This window comes from Blastocystis hominis (assembly GCF_000151665.1).
Source record: "Blastocystis hominis, Singapore isolate B (sub-type 7) whole genome shotgun sequence assembly, scaffold_15".
In the NCBI taxonomy this organism is placed as follows: Eukaryota; class Bigyra; order Opalinata; family Blastocystidae; genus Blastocystis; species Blastocystis hominis.
The window spans coordinates 346,615-361,547 of record NW_013171822.1 but is presented as its reverse complement, the minus strand read 5'-3'; the positions used below and the strand labels follow the sequence as shown (position 1 = coordinate 361,547).

The window sequence follows — 14,933 nt, the reverse complement described above, 5'->3', positions numbered from 1 at the left end:
CAGGAGCGGCGCAGGACGAAGAAGCGCGCGGAGTGGTTGCCGCGGAGCAGCTGGGTCACGTCGGCGTCGCAGTCGTCGTCGAATTCGCGCAGAACGGTGTCGCGGAGATGCAAAAAATCTGCGAGGTGAGCGAGGAGGGAGCGGCTACGCGACGAGGGAGCCGTGTAGTTCTCGAGCGGCAGCGCGAAGAACTGGTTGAAGATTTCCCAGTCGTATACTGCGAGTGAGAACCGCGGGGAGGCCAGGGAGTACGCAGGAATTTGCGATTCGTGTACAGGGAGAGAAGAAGCGCGCAGCCGAGGAAGGAAATCGTGTTCCCGATTCCGGCTTGTGGAGGCCAGTAGACGATGTACCGCGTATCTTCATTGATGGTCATGTTGCGCTGCGAGTCTCGCCACTGCAGCAACAGATTGTAGCGAAGCTCCAGCTCCTTCTCACTCACAGCCGTGTGGGAACGATGGTAATCGACCACTTCGCTCCAGCGCTCTTCGAAAGGACGCACGGGAACGGGAGGGTATTTGGTGGTCTCCGCCTTTTTCTTCTTTAAAAACGTTCGCTGCTTTGTGTGCTTCGGAAGCACGGCGGGGGGAGTAAACGGCTCGTAGCGGTTGCCTAAATACTCTTCGCCTGTCATTTCAACGATTTCAAGAGACTTTAGTAACGATGAGCCTGCATCTTCATGAAAAACCAAACGAATAGGATCTTCGGCATCAACCTCTCCGAGAGAATCCTCTGAAAACACAATACTCTACACACGTAGCAACCAAGCATTTCCCCTACCAAAATCGCTAAACTAACGATCGAAAGAAATAAAGTACACCGGGGGAGATACATCATCCCCTCCTCTTTCCACCAACGCTATTCTAACAAGAAAAAATAGCTCATCCCGTGTTTGCTACTCCCAGCCTCCATGATTCCTCGTCAACACCGTTCTACCAACAAACACAACGCTCATGGTATAATTTATTTAATCGTCCTTCGCGTCGTCCTCAAAGTTCTTGTCCTTCACTTCATCCCAGTTCATATTCAGCGTCTTTCCGTGGCTCTGCTGCAGCGATTTCATCATCGCTCGACGCTGGTCGGGAGTGGCGTCGTTGTACAGCACTTTGAACAGATTGTCACCCGAAGCATCCACCTACCCATCACCCATTTCACAATGGAATCCTACCGGCTCTTTATTTTCCTCGCAGAACTTGTCCCAGCGAGCTGTGCTAAAGGCCTGAGTCGATGCGGAGGTAGACGCGGAATTGGGAGTTGGGAGCTGAACCACTAGAAATCACAGATTTTTCTCGTTGATCACCTGCTGTCTTTTCCAGAGAAGGCCAGTTGACGACCTGCACCTTGTGAAGACGAATCTCCACCTTGCTCGGGAACATTCTATATTAAGCATGCAAACGGAACGGATACTGATAAGAAGAAGTGGCAGGATCGATTTCTGCAAAGAGCTCGAGGGTCTTTTCAAAAGGATCAAAATTGGGTGTATTGATGACAACACGGAGCGTGGTAGGCTGGATATCCACAACGATATTTTCTGCAGGCAGTCCTCGCAGACCTAGAGCTCATGGTTCCAAAATACAAGATACCGATGAATGAAACTACAATATATTCCCCAGATTGATAAAAGTTGTGATTATAGAATTTAACGGGCATCTCAGAATACGAATTGATAGTTAAAAAGTGATAATAATAATAATAGAAAAAGAAAGCTTCTAGAAACTACTCCGTTTAAATCAAATTGCCTTGTTCACAGTGTATGATGCGTACAACATAGGGATTACGAAATATAGCCTCTAGACGTTTTTTGTAAAGAAATGAGATCAGGAGCTGTCTAGCTCTTCATAGGATGCCAACTGGACTAAGCCCGACTCCTCAGCACATTTTGAATAAAATTAGAGTTATATGTCACCAAACATTTAACTTTTGTTTTGCACTTTAAATAATGGATATTGAGCAGAAGTTGGATATGCCTCTTAGTAGAGGAGTTTATTTCTTCAAATGATCAATAGACGCGATCATTACTCAGCAGAAGCAGGAAATGGCAGCAGCGAATGCTCCTGCAGTACATGCCAAATCTGTGTGCTCAAAATTAGAATGCGCAAGCCAACCAGCCTCCGAAGCCTAGACGCACGAACCAGCGTAGTAGCCGTTATGCTCGACGCAACAGAAATGGAAATCAAGCAAATAACTCTGGAAATGAAGCTGCTCCTGCACAGAACCAGAAAATAGCCCCACCTGCTCAAGCTCCTGCAAATCCTCAACCCAGAAGACAACAACCTCGCCAGCGTGGAAATCGCCAGCAGACAGCGGCCCAATCGAGTCCACGTGTTGTAATGCCCTCTCCTAACAATGCACCAAAGAAGTTGGCGGCTCCCAAGCCGTCCTCCCAAACGCCACAAGCTCGTCGTAATCAGACCCTTCGTGCGGCATCTCAGAATCGCAAGCAGAAGAACCTGTTATTCAACACGCTTAGCCGCCAGGAAGGACCGTACCGCGTGAATCGCCGTACCGCGTTTATTTTGGACCTGCAGCGCCACACGAAGAAGGTGGTGTTCGATTATCAGTATGACCGGAATGGACAAATTCGGCCGAATCCTACAAAGCCGGTGGCAAACAAACAGCAGCAGCAGCAGCAGCAGCAACAGCAACAACAACAACAACAACAACAACAACAGAATAAGCAGAATCGGCGTCCCAATACGCGAAATGGTGGATTTACGATTGGATCGTTCTCTTTGTATTTGTGTTTGTTGTAAATAATATGGAAGGATTGAGTGAGCAAGAATGCTAGTAGAGTGATATATATGGATTTGAATGAGGGAATTGTAGGAGACTTCGAAACGTCCAAACCAGGGTGAACTCCAGGAAGAAGTTGGAGGAGTGAATAGGAAGGGAATTACAAGAAGGGACATAAAGGAAGTAACTGAGGAATGATACTATTAAGGAGTTATTACTCTAAAACTATTTTAGTAAAATGTAAATGTGCATTCTTCTTTACAGATCGAGTCAAACATATAAGAACCAATCTATAAATATGTATTTTTTTATTTTAAAGTATAAATCCTTGCAAACTCACATCAACATATTTGCTTTTATGGAAGACTTGATAAATATTGTTACATATATATATCAATACATTATTGAGTCCTAAATGTATTCTATCACAGTAATTATGCAAATGATTCAATGCCACTTCTATATAAGTATTGATGGGCATGAAGAATTCCAAAACAAAAGAATAAGGGGAAAATGGTTTGATATGTAGTTAATAACAATTTATATAAACAAATAAGAGTAGAATATTAACAACACATATGCAATCCGAATTCCTAATCGAACTCTATTCTTTTATGTATGTATGTATGCGGGGTTGATTTAGTGTACAAGATCAGCGAGAATAGAAGAAACATCTATAAATAAAACCACATCCATCATACTTTACTCGAAATAGATCTCGATTCAACTCTCTGGAATGAATATGGCAGGTCAACTTCTTGAAGATTCGGAATATCTGAACACAATCACTATCTTATATGTAGAACTACTTTCCAATGTCACGGAACGAGGAGAATAGAAACTAAATCCTGAAGAATAAATGGTTGTCAGATTTGGAAGATCTACATTCAATCATTTTAAACATTTCTTTATTACTCCGTATTGTCAAGGAACAGGATTCATCCTCATCGTCTCCTGCAAGTGCACGACTGCCAAGTTGAATGGATTGCAATGATGGAAGATCTAGTTTAATCATTTCATTCTGATTCATTGAATACTTTCTATTATTGTTGTTAAGGAATGATAAAAGGCATAACCACCCATTGTAATGGAATGTAAACTTGGAAGATCTGATAATTGAAACATTCAATATCATATCCATACCTCGAATCACAAACGAACAATAACAAAAACCGCAATCATAAAATCCGGGTGCATTAAGTTCAATGGATTTTAACTTTGGTAAATTCTTCAATTCAAAGCCTCCACTATAATAGAGAAAACTACCTCCACCAATTTGAATCGATTCTAATGATTCACAGTTTAATATTTGGAAATAACCCGATTTACCATTTCCACTAGTTTGAAATGATCTATAGCCGGTTTTAAAAGATTTCAATCGATTCAATCCATCGATTCGAAATGTTGATACTCTTGAAAATAGTCTCTCTCCAAATGTAATTGATTCTAATGAAAAAAATGAAGATAAATCAAGTTCTGTTGTAGAATGAAATGTATTTCCTCCGATGATCAGAGTTGTTAAATTAGGCAAATCTATATATTATTATTATTGGATTTTCAAAAATAATAAAAAATACCTTTTAAATCAAATGATGATTGCAAGAAATTGGCTGACTCACCAAGTACTCCAACTTTTAAGTATTTTAGTGAACTTACATTTTTCAGTTCCAATTGCCCCCCAAAGCTACTAAAAGAATATTTACCGATTTCAATGGATTCCAATGATTCACAATTCAATATGTGGAATGATTTCGATTTGACATCTTCATCTAATAATGAATACCCACAAAATGATGCGTATTCAACTTTCAAACTCCTCAACTGACTCATTCCATCGATTCGAAATGATGATATATAATTAAATAGATCATCTCCGAAATGTAAGGAGCGTATTGAAGGAAGATTCTTTAACAAAAAATCCCCTGTAAAACAAGTAAAACTATTGTTTCCGATTTCGATTGACTCTAGTAATTCACAATTCAATACATGGAATGACTTCAATGTAGCATACTCACACAAATCATTATGTAGAGAAAAGGAAGAATACCCAATTTTCAAAGATTTTAATCGATTCAATCCATCGATTCGAAAAGATGTCATTGCACTAAAACTGAATGATCCGATCTTGACTGATTGTATTGAAGATAGATTCTTTAATATAAAATCACCTTTCAAACCACTAAAGCTGTTATCTCCGACTTCAATGGATTCCAGTGATTTACAATTCAATATGTGGAATGATTTCGATTTTTGATTCCCCCGTCCATCTATTTTCTGAGTGAATGAATTATCTCCGATTTTCAAGGTCTTCAATTGACTCAATCCATCGATTTGAAATGTTCGCACCCGCCTAAAGCAATTATCTCCGATTTCAATATCCTTCAAATTCGGATAATTGAATAATGTAAAGCGCAACAGATGGTTTCCATATCCTGATTGAACAATAAAGGATTCTTGCTCATACCCTATTCCGTAGGGTCCTCCATTCAGATAAACCAATATAAAATAGGGGCAGAAACACAGAATGGCCATTATGGCAACAATCACAGACAAATATCTATTCTTTAGTATTATATCACACAATCTCCCTGTTTTCACAGCATACAATTTGCTTCTGGTAATATCTCTCCATCCATTTTCTCCAATTTTTCCACCAACTTCTTTTGGTGGATACCCCAATTCCAAACTATCAACAAATCCTCCTTCATACACTTTCTTACCATTCTTATACTCAATCATTATATCTCCCCTAAATTGTTTTTTCATTGCCACTTTTTTACCTTCATTCCATACACTCACACAACGAATCATTCCAGACTCATAAGAATAACAAAATCCTTCCTTATTTCCTAACTCATCTTTCTGGCAAATTTCAATGATTCTCCCATTTTCATCCATCTCTTTCCAATATCCCTTTCCCATTTCATTCGATTGAATAATATTTAATTTTTTACCTTTCTTATAAAACCCATCAAATACCATATTTCCACTTTCATCATATTCTTGTCCTCTTCCTTCTCGATATCCGTTTACAAAGTAACCTGTAAAGAAAAGAGACTCATTCTTATATAGGGTACAAGGTCCTGAAGCGATTCCATTCACAAATATCAGAGTTGCCATCAAAGTATTATCTCCTGAATAAATAAACGATTCTCCATTCATCTTTGAATCACTTAGTACTGTTTTTATATAGCAACCTTCATGAGGCTTATCCACTTCAATATATGATAAACCATTTTTTATCTGGATTTTCTTTGTGGGAAACTGCTCAAAAACGTTGTATTCCCACCAGTTGTCCCCGGTTTTGTTATCATACCTTACATTCTCTGTTGATGGTAATTCTATTCCAGGAACAGATATTGTTTCCTTTTCCAGTTTGCTCATTTTCGTTTTTACTTTGTTTTCTTTAAAAGGTGAAAACCGAATCAATGGATTTATACATATCAATAAATCACTATACTTCCATTTCAGTGTTACACGACAAAAAAGAGAGTTGGTGATTCATACAAACAAATTAACAACCACATAGCTTCATAAGAATTACATTGATAACCTTCTCAAACCGCTGAGAATTCTTGTCTTGCAGAGCATTGAAGGACTAATTTGCAATTCAACTCAATTTTTACCTCAATCGATAATGGAGCTCCCAGTCCATGGCACATATTGTCGATAATTCCAACCATACAAAAGGGGATGCCTAATTCTTGAGAAAGGGTCGCTTCACTCGCTCCAGTCATTCCAACTACTTCAAAGTAGTCCTTGTATAGGCGGATTTCTGCTTTTGTTTCAAAACGAGGTCCCACAGTTTGAAAGTAGGTTCCTTCACAGACAGGATTCAATCCATCTTCCTTCAGAATTTGAATTACAGATCTACGCATCTCCTCATCCAACGCTGCTGTTAAGTCCAACGCAAACACGTACAGGGAACGAAGTGACAAGAATGATCCGAACTAAAATAGGGAGGACAGCCAAGATACGCATAGTCGTCAGGAACAATAATCGAGCTCAGAGGAATCGATTCTTTCAATGAGCCAACGGAATAGCTATAATATTGAGGAAGGAAGACAAGCAATACAAGCCGATGATTTTGTCACATCCGACCTGCTTGAAAGCGGCAATCATTGCTTTGTAGTTGATTTCATGGGGAGGCACGTATTTCTTATTTACATCAAATTGGTGCCTTCGAATAATGGTAATAGGAACCTCTCCAATCACTCCCTCAAGGGTTTGCACATTTCCATAATCTGTAGTTATAGAGTGGGTATTAAAATTCTCAAAAGCAGAAGAGCGAAGAAAAGAGCTTCCTAGAATAACTCCAAGTTTCATCATACAGAAAGTATGAGTTGCCTTCACACGCAAGAAATAGCTAAAATAAAATAGGGCCCATCTGCAAAGTTTTCATCGATTGAAATTGGAAGACGTCACAGGTGATAGTCGTTACAGGTTGCGTCTGTAATTGGGTTTTGTGTATCATGTGTCCCAATCATTGATAAATATGGGTCCATGCGTTAATTCCATTCATTTTTATTCAATGAAGGCAAGCTCTATCATTTTATTTGCCCTTTTTGTGCTAGGTGTTGTTGCTGAACCAACGGTGGTCCCTACAATGGAGACATCAATGGAACCTACTCCTGAACCTTACGTCCAGAAATTTGATATTTTCGGAGTTATTGCTCTTGTCGCTTTCTATTTGATGGTGATTGGCGTTGGTATCTGGGCTTCCAAGAAACAAAAGGCCGATACGGCTGTTGAGCTTGCTCTTGCGGGTCGAAACTTTAGTGGTCTGATGGGTATTATTACCATGGTCGCTACTTGGGTGTGCGGAGGCTACTTGTATGGAACCACTCAGGGAATTGTCACTGAGGGTACTGGACTTGCTTGGACTCAAGCTCCCTGGTGCTATGGCGTGTGCTTCTTCATCGGAGGTCTTCTGTTCTGCAAGAAGATGCGAGAGAAGGAGTATATTACCATGTTTGATCCCTTCGGAGAGAAGTTCAAGAGCTGGATGGTGGCTCTCCTCTATATCCCTGCTTGCCTGGGAGATATCTTTTGGATTGCGATGGCTCTCTCAACTCTGGGTTATTGCCTCTCGGTCCTCTTGGGTGTGTCCACGGTCGCGGCCATTCTCTTGTCTGCAGTTTGTTCATGCTTCCTGGCCTTCGTGGGAGGTATGTATTCTGTAGCCTACACGGATGTCTTGCAGTTGGTGATCATGCTGATCTGCTTGTTCATCTGTATTCCCTTCGTTGCCACCAGTCCTTATGTCGGAGATATTTCGAAGACCAAGGACATTTGGCTGGGAAGTGTTGCGCCTGGCGACTGGGGTAGTTGGATCGACTACGCGCTTCTGATGTGTCTTGGAGGAATTCCTTGGCAGGTGTACTTCCAGCGTGTTCTTTCCAGTAAGACTGTCAAGGACTCGCAGGTGATGTCGATGTGGTCTGGAATCGGAGCTATGATCTGCGCCGTCCCCCCCGCTCTCATGGGTATCTACGCCACGACAGTGGACTGGAGTCAGTTCCCGGAGGTGCAGACGTTGTCGGGAAAAGAGTCGTTCGCCCTTTCCTACATCATCAAGTATCTGACTCCTACTGCCGTGACCTATTTGGGTCTGGGAGGTATTGCTGCTGCCACTCTGTCCACTGCTGATGGTGCCTACTTGGCCTCGGCTACCGTGTTCACGATCAACGTGTACAAGCCCCTGATTCGCCCAAAGTGCTCTGAAAAGGAGGTTACGGTGGTGGCCCGTATTATGATGATTGTTATCTGCATCTGCGGAACGATTCTGGCCATTGTCTCGGACAGTGTCTATAATTTGTGGGTGCTGACCTCGGATCTCATCTACGTGATGCTGTTCCCTCAGCTGCTGCTCACCGTGTACTGGCCGAACTGCATGAACACCTATGGATCTCTGGTGGGCTACATCGTGGGAGCCATTCTCCGCTTCGGTGGCGGTGAATCTACCTTCGGCATTCCGCAGTTCATTCCCTACCCCGCATGGTTCCCTTTCCGTACCGTGGCGGTGATTATTGGAATTATTCTGATGTTGTGCGTGTCCCTGTTGTTCCGTCACATGATCGTTACCAAGGGCAAGAAGGGATGGGACTTCTTCGGCGACTACTACAAGCAGTTGCCTGTGAAGACGCCCGATGTCTCGGCCACTCCCGATTCCTCGGCCACTCCTGCGGATTCCAGCGCTGCTCCTGCTGCTCCTGTTCCTGCTCCTGTTCCTGCTCCTGCGCCTACCACTACGACACAGGCAGTGAAGACAGACGCCGCAGCTCAGAAGTAGACTCAGAGCACCAATTAAGTCTTCGGATTTAATGATAATAGACAGTTGTTATGAGTTTGTTTGTTTGAAAGATTGTTTTAGATTATTCTTGCTACTAGAAATTTGGCTTTGAGTAGCTAGCTACGTGTGGTAATCGAGCGAGAAGGCGAATTTGTTTTGAATATGAGTGCGAATCAAGCTCAATCAAAGCCAAGCGATTGTGTTCAAGTAGCAGTACGCAGTATGCCTCAACTTTTGATTTGGAATATGTAGTACGGCCCATTATTGCCCGAGAACGAGGATGTTCGGAAATTTGTGTTTTCGGAGATTCTGAACGAAATGAGGTTGGCATCCACTCTATCGGACTACTAGTTTAGGTTTCGATGCAGTCGGGAACGCGTTTTACGTTTAATCACGTGTTTGGGCCGTTATCGACACAGGAAGAAATATATAATACATGCGTGGTCCCCCTGATCGACAGTGCGTTCGAGGGGTACAATGCGACAAGTATCTTTTTTTTGTCAACGTAACGCTCAGTTCTTGCTTACGGCCAGACAGGTTCCGGCAAAACCTACACAATGGGAACGTCTGGCCGTGTTTCAAATCAAGCTGAAATCGGAATCGTCCCCCGTTTTATCGAGGAGCTTTTCGTCCGGAAAGCCCAAATCGAGCAGGAGCACCCCGGCAGCACCATCTTAGTCACAGTGAATTACCTCGAAGTGTACGGAGACGACATTAATGATCTCCTCGAAATGGACCAATCAACGAAGAGCATGGTAAACGTCATCACGGACCCCAAGGGCGGATGCAAAGTGATCAACCAGCGCAGCGAGCAGGCGTCGACGGCGGAGGAGCTGCAGACGTGGCTGGAGCGCGGGAGTTTGTACCGAATCACGGGGGAAACGTCGATGAACCAGAACAGCAGTCGCTCGCACGCGATCTTCACCGTGCTGATCGACCAGGAGATCCGTTCGACGAGCGTGGAGAACGAGGAGGAGGTGGTGCACAACGAGATCAAGCAGTCGAAGTTCCACTTCGTGGACCTGGCGGGCAGCGAGAAGGTGTACCGCACGCAGTCGACGGGGCAGCGCATGAAGGAGGGCATCAACATCAATCTCGGGCTGCTCACGCTGGGCAAGGTCATCCGCGCGCTCGGCGACGAGAAGAACAAGGGGAGGTCGCTCTGGGATCGGGGTTTGATGTAGCGTGCCGCCCTATCGCGACTCCAAACTCACGCGTCTGCTGATGGACTCGCTCGGAGGCAACGCCAAGACGCTCATGATCGCCTGCGTGTCGCCCGCGAGCGACTCCGCCGCCGAGACCGAGGGCACGCTGCGCTACGCCGCCAGCGCGAAGAACATCGAGAACAAGCCCATCGTCAACCGCGACGAGAACGAGTCGCTCATCGTCGCGGTTTCCACGTTTCCACGGTTTGAGGGTGTAGCTGCGGCAGCAAATCGCGTCGTTGCAGGCGGAGCTGCAGCAAGTGAAGGGCGAGATGGACCCGTCGCTTCTCATGTCGCTCGCGCAGCAGCACGTGCTGCACGACGGGCGCGAGACCTCGCGGCTGTTCGACACGGAGCGGAGGAACCTGGAGAACCGCGCGCAGCAGGCGGAGGACGAGGTGAAGCAGCTGCAGGAGCGGACGAAGGCGCTGGAGCAGGCGCTGGAGGACGCGAAGAAGGAGAACGCGATGCTGCGCGCGCAGCTGGAGTTCGCGAGCGTGGAGAAGGGAGAGTCCGGAACCGTGCTGGGAGAATCGTACTCCGCCGAGGCGATGAAGGAGATTAACATATCCTTGGGAGTGAGGTGAAGGAAGCAGGATGATGAATGGTGTGGTGATGAATGGTGTGATGAATGATGTGATGAGGAATGATGTGATGAATGATGTGATGAGGAATGATGTGATGAATGGTGTGGTGATGAATGGTGTGATGAATGATGTGATGAGGAATGATGTGATGAATGATGTGGTGATGAATGGTGTGATGAATGATGTGATGAGGAATGATGTGATGAATGATGTGGTGATGAATGGTGTGATGAATGATGTGGTGATGAATGGTGTGATGAATGATGTGATGATGAATGGTGTGATGAATGATGTGATGAGGAATGATGTGATGAATGATGTGGTGATGAATGGTGTGATCAGGATGGTGATGATGAACGATGTGATGAATGATGTGATGATAATCGACCGTCTCATTGATAGTCGACCGTCTCATTGCTAGTTGGGCTTCCTTGACAGCAGATCGTGGCGGTGCACAAGCAGAAGATCGAGGAGCTGCAGAGCGAGTTGGAGAAGAAGAACCAGCAGATCACGGAGCTGCTGAAGCTGAGCGAGGAGCAGACGCAGCACGGACTCGAAGACAAGATGGCGCTGGTCGAGCTCCGCGGCAAGACCATGCTCGAGATGGAGATCCAGGCCGCTGAGAAGATCCGCAAGGTCCTCATGAACGAGTTTCCCCTTTTCTCCTTTTGTAACGCGCAGCGCGGACACGGAAACGACGGACGACGAATCATCGGCAGTGGAGGGTCTGGACGAAATCGACCACTCGATCAATGTGCGTCGCGACGTGCTGAACTCGCAGCTGAACACGCTGCTGGACGGCATCAAGTGGCGCGAGAAGGAGCTGCAGAACGTGAAGATCGAGCAGGCCAAGATGGAGAGCATGAGCAGCGAGTACGAAGAGCGGCTTCGCGAAATGACCGAGAAAATCAACAAAATGGAGGGCGTAGACGCTGAGCCGCGCGCTGAATTCTAGGAAAAACAGCAGCTCCGCAACGAACTCGCGCAGCTGCTGCAGCGGCGCGCGCTGCGGGCGGATTACCAGACGGAACACGATCAATTGGAGTCGCGGCTGCGGTCGAAGACGGAGGAAATCAACCGGATTCGGCAGCAGAAGCAGAACTTGGAGCGCACGATCGAGAGTCTGCGCTACACGTCGACGCGCATCACCAAGCTCACGAACGATATCGCGGACATGAAGGCGCAGAAGATCGAGCTGCAGCGCAAAATCGAGCAGGTGCAGCGCGAGCATCGCATGCAGCTCGACGAGAAGAAGAAGGAAATCCAGGCGCTGCAGAAGCAGACGCGCCAGCAGACGCGCCAAATCAGCGACTTGCAGCGCAGCAACACGAAGTCGGACAGTCTGCTCCGCAGCCAGATCGACCAGACCACGCAGCTCCAGCGCCAGCTCCGCGAGGTGAAGCTGTCGGCGGACAATCAGCGCCGCGAGTACGAGATCTATTCCCGCGAGGACCAGAAGCGGCTGAAGTGGCTGGAGCGGGAATTGGCGAAGGAGTCGCGGAAAGACTTGGAGCTGCGGCAGCTGAAGAAGCGACTGGAGCAGAAGGACCAAATGACCACGCGCTTGAAGGACATGATCCGGCAGCTGCAGGAAGAAAAGCGGCGCTCGCGAAGCCATGGCGGTCGTGGGTCGTCGCGGAGCGAAGCAGAAGCGCGGGAGCGCGTGGAAGAGCTGGCGAATCAGATCATGGCGCAGCAGAACGAGCTGGACATCCAGAAAGACGGGATCGTGAAGATGGAGGAGTTGGCGCTGAAGCGGAGCGCGGAGGAAATGCAGGCGATCGCGAAGCTGAAGGCGCTGGACCCCGTCGAGTCCACGGCGATGTGCGTGCTGCTCTATCGCCGATCGTGCGATTTTATCCGCGGATTGAACGACTCCGAGATGAAGGTACCGGTGGAATAGTGTTCTGAGTGGCAGCTGGGCGACACGGAGGAGAAAGTGCAGGTGCTGCAGCATCGAAACGACCAGCTGGAGCAGGAAAAGCTTTCGCTGCGGCATCATTACGAGTCCGTCATCAACACAATTCGAAACGAATACGAAATGACCATCGAGGGGATGCGTCGAACCCATCTCCAGCGCAACTCCGATATGGGTAGTTCTCCATTTCCACGTTTAGTCTAGCGCAGGACACGTACGCGAAGCTCTTCACGTTTTATCAGCGCATTCGTGAGCAATACACGCGGCTCCAGAAGCGCAAAGAGTTCTACAAATATAAATATCTGGAGCTCATGGAGAAGAGCGCCATGGCTGCTTCTACCGACTCCTTCCTGCAGATGCCGTTCGGCGTGGCGCAAGGCGAGCGGGCGACGGCCGGGAGCCCGGTGGAAATGGTGACGGCGAATGGAAACGCGGTGGTAGGAATGGAGAGAGAGTGCCAGGTAGAACTTGGAGGCGTATAAACAGCTGCGGGAAATGCTATCTATGTCGTTCAATATGCAGAATGGAGGCGATGCGCTTTCTGTCTCGTCTACTCCTTCTACGGGAAAGTGATGTAATGATTGTCTGTCTCTTGTCGGGTTGTTTGTTTGAGTTGCGTCGTTTGTGAGTGGAGTGGAGTGGAGTGGAGTGGAGTGGAGTGGAGTGGAGTGGAAAAAAGAGGAGAGGAGAGAAATGGGATGAAACGAGAAGAATTGCACAGAATGGCTTGTATTTAGTTAATTATCGAAATAATAGAGTGGACAGAATAGGATCGAAGCAATGAAACATCCAATAGTGCGTGGAAAGTATCATATTCTTTTTTAGCGTGAGATAACACTCTTAATCTGAAATAACTATTACCGATAATATGTTCATGTCGTAATATATCGATTCATTCATTCATTAAAAAATCGAACACTCACTGCCGTTTCCACCATCATTCAACTCTTTTGTTCTTTCAACAAACAAATTGCACACATACTCCATTAGTATCGTCATCCTTCCTATTCGTCCTCTTCTCCCTCAATCCACTGCGCAAAGTTCTCCAGCTTCGTGTTTTCCTCCTCGTCCGTCATACGTGTGTGATAATCCGTGCGACCGTCCCAGAAGCTACGCCTCACACTCCCCTCCATTCATTACAAAGCCCGGATCACACGTCCAGCGAAGTACCGTCCATTCATCCGCTTGATGCACTACACCTCGCTTCCCCTCCGAATTTACACATTATTCGCAGCTGTCGACGTTTTGAACTTCACTACCACGATCCCGTCCGGATTCGTGTCGAAGATCGTAATCTTCTCGATGTCTCCAAACTCCTCGCAGCCGCTTTTCACGTCTTCGTAAAGCTCCGATTTGAAGTTTGGCTCTTCCATTCATGCGATTTTTAAAGAGCAAACGCGTGGTTTCGGCGAGAGAAAACATGTTTTGAAGCACGATAATGCGAAGACCCACGCGACTTGTGTCCACTTTCTCATCGTCCCAACTCAGCTGCTGCTTCTGCTGCTGCATAAACATCCAACGCAGTCGCTTTGTCTTCTCGTCTTCTTCCCCCAGGTTGCTAGACATCCCATCGAGGAGAAAAACCATTACACAGCTTGATCATGCTCCTTATCCTTTTTATCAAACACAGCTTCGCTGACTCGGATGTTTTCCTTATCGCTACAAGTCACTTCCTCCCGATGCCTGCACCCATAGCGTAACGGATAGTCGTCTTGCATTTTGATCGCTAACTGGATGGACTCCTTACACAGATAGCAAAGACGAGCGTCTCCAGTCAACTCTCCCTTCTCATTCTTGTACAGTTTGATCTAGATCCTCATACACTGCACCCAAACAATGCCTTCGGTGATCCATCTAAATTTTGCTGAATAATTCCATAACGCTTAAACACATCACTCAACTCCTCTTCTGTCACATCTTTAGGAAGATTTTGTATATAACTATCACATAATCCATTTGCTTAAATGAAAACATCCAAGTATTCAGTTTCGAGTTCTTCCGCTGATTCCCCTTCTTTTTATTGTATCGCTTTTCTGTCGTTACCACTCTGAAACACAAACGTACTTTTTGGCATTGTTTCCTTCTTTTCAGTCTCGATTGCGTCCTGAGGTATTGGGGTTTGAAACTCAGCCAGATCCTTCTGTTCTGGTTCTTGGTCTTTCACAGGTTCCGTTTTCAAATCACTCATGTCTCGTACC

At 46.0% G+C, this 14,933-nt stretch overlaps 7 protein-coding genes; 4 read left to right on the top strand and 3 right to left on the bottom strand.

Moving 5' to 3' along the window:
- Positions 1 to 949: 949 nt before the first annotated feature.
- On the bottom strand, positions 950 to 1,663 carry GSBLH_T00002017001 (uncharacterized protein). XM_013040522.1 has 5 exons: positions 1,584 to 1,663; positions 1,408 to 1,552; positions 1,301 to 1,377; positions 1,169 to 1,269; positions 950 to 1,135 (listed from the first exon to the last, which is right to left on the bottom strand). The coding sequence occupies exons 1-5, from the start codon at positions 1,648 to 1,650 to the stop codon at positions 968 to 970; spliced, it is 558 nt and encodes a 185-aa protein (XP_012895976.1). The 5' UTR covers positions 1,651 to 1,663; the 3' UTR covers positions 950 to 967.
- Positions 1,664 to 1,939: 276 nt separating this feature from the next.
- GSBLH_T00002016001 (uncharacterized protein) lies at positions 1,940 to 2,753 on the top strand (the record flags this gene model as incomplete). The annotated part of the gene is made up of 3 exons (XM_013040521.1): positions 1,940 to 1,973; positions 2,007 to 2,059; positions 2,091 to 2,753. 3 exons carry the CDS (start codon positions 1,940 to 1,942, stop codon positions 2,751 to 2,753), a joined length of 750 nt encoding a protein of 249 aa, XP_012895975.1.
- A 3,537-nt stretch (positions 2,754 to 6,290) lies between these two features.
- Positions 6,291 to 7,059, bottom strand: GSBLH_T00002015001 (uncharacterized protein; the record flags this gene model as incomplete). Its single annotated transcript, XM_013040520.1, has 3 exons — positions 6,291 to 6,628; positions 6,655 to 6,776; positions 6,809 to 7,059. The coding sequence occupies 3 exons, from the start codon at positions 7,057 to 7,059 to the stop codon at positions 6,291 to 6,293; spliced, it is 711 nt and encodes a 236-aa protein (XP_012895974.1).
- A 169-nt stretch (positions 7,060 to 7,228) lies between these two features.
- GSBLH_T00002014001 (uncharacterized protein) lies at positions 7,229 to 9,079 on the top strand (the record flags this gene model as incomplete). XM_013040519.1 has 1 exon in its annotated part: positions 7,229 to 9,079. One exon carries the CDS (start codon positions 7,229 to 7,231, stop codon positions 9,023 to 9,025), a length of 1,797 nt encoding a protein of 598 aa, XP_012895973.1. The 3' UTR covers positions 9,026 to 9,079.
- A 308-nt stretch (positions 9,080 to 9,387) lies between these two features.
- Positions 9,388 to 10,795, top strand: GSBLH_T00002013001 (uncharacterized protein; the record flags this gene model as incomplete). Its single annotated transcript, XM_013040518.1, has 3 exons — positions 9,388 to 9,511; positions 9,542 to 10,181; positions 10,210 to 10,795. 3 exons carry the CDS (start codon positions 9,388 to 9,390, stop codon positions 10,793 to 10,795), a joined length of 1,350 nt encoding a protein of 449 aa, XP_012895972.1.
- Positions 10,796 to 11,381: 586 nt separating this feature from the next.
- Positions 11,382 to 12,914, top strand: GSBLH_T00002012001 (uncharacterized protein; the record flags this gene model as incomplete). Its single annotated transcript, XM_013040517.1, has 3 exons — positions 11,382 to 11,742; positions 11,773 to 12,705; positions 12,736 to 12,914. The coding sequence occupies 3 exons, from the start codon at positions 11,382 to 11,384 to the stop codon at positions 12,912 to 12,914; spliced, it is 1,473 nt and encodes a 490-aa protein (XP_012895971.1).
- An 825-nt stretch (positions 12,915 to 13,739) lies between these two features.
- On the bottom strand, positions 13,740 to 14,923 carry GSBLH_T00006373001 (uncharacterized protein; the record flags this gene model as incomplete). Its single annotated transcript, XM_013040516.1, is given in 7 exon segments — positions 13,740 to 13,845; positions 13,892 to 13,928; positions 13,995 to 14,293; positions 14,326 to 14,543; positions 14,558 to 14,675; positions 14,708 to 14,768; positions 14,800 to 14,923. The coding sequence occupies 7 exon segments, from the start codon at positions 14,921 to 14,923 to the stop codon at positions 13,740 to 13,742; spliced, it is 963 nt and encodes a 320-aa protein (XP_012895970.1).
- Positions 14,924 to 14,933: the final 10 nt, after the last annotated feature.

Coding starts and splice junctions, on each gene's coding strand:
- GSBLH_T00002017001 (XM_013040522.1), bottom strand. CDS start 1,650: ATGCCCGTTAAATTCTATAATCACAACTTTTATCAATCTGGGGAATAT. Junction 1,553..1,583: donor TATTGTAGTTTCATTCATCG/GTATCTTGTATT, acceptor CATGAGCTCTAG/GTCTGCGAGGACTGCCTGCA. Junction 1,136..1,168: donor GCGAGGAAAATAAAGAGCCG/GTAGGATTCCAT, acceptor GGTGATGGGTAG/GTGGATGCTTCGGGTGACAA.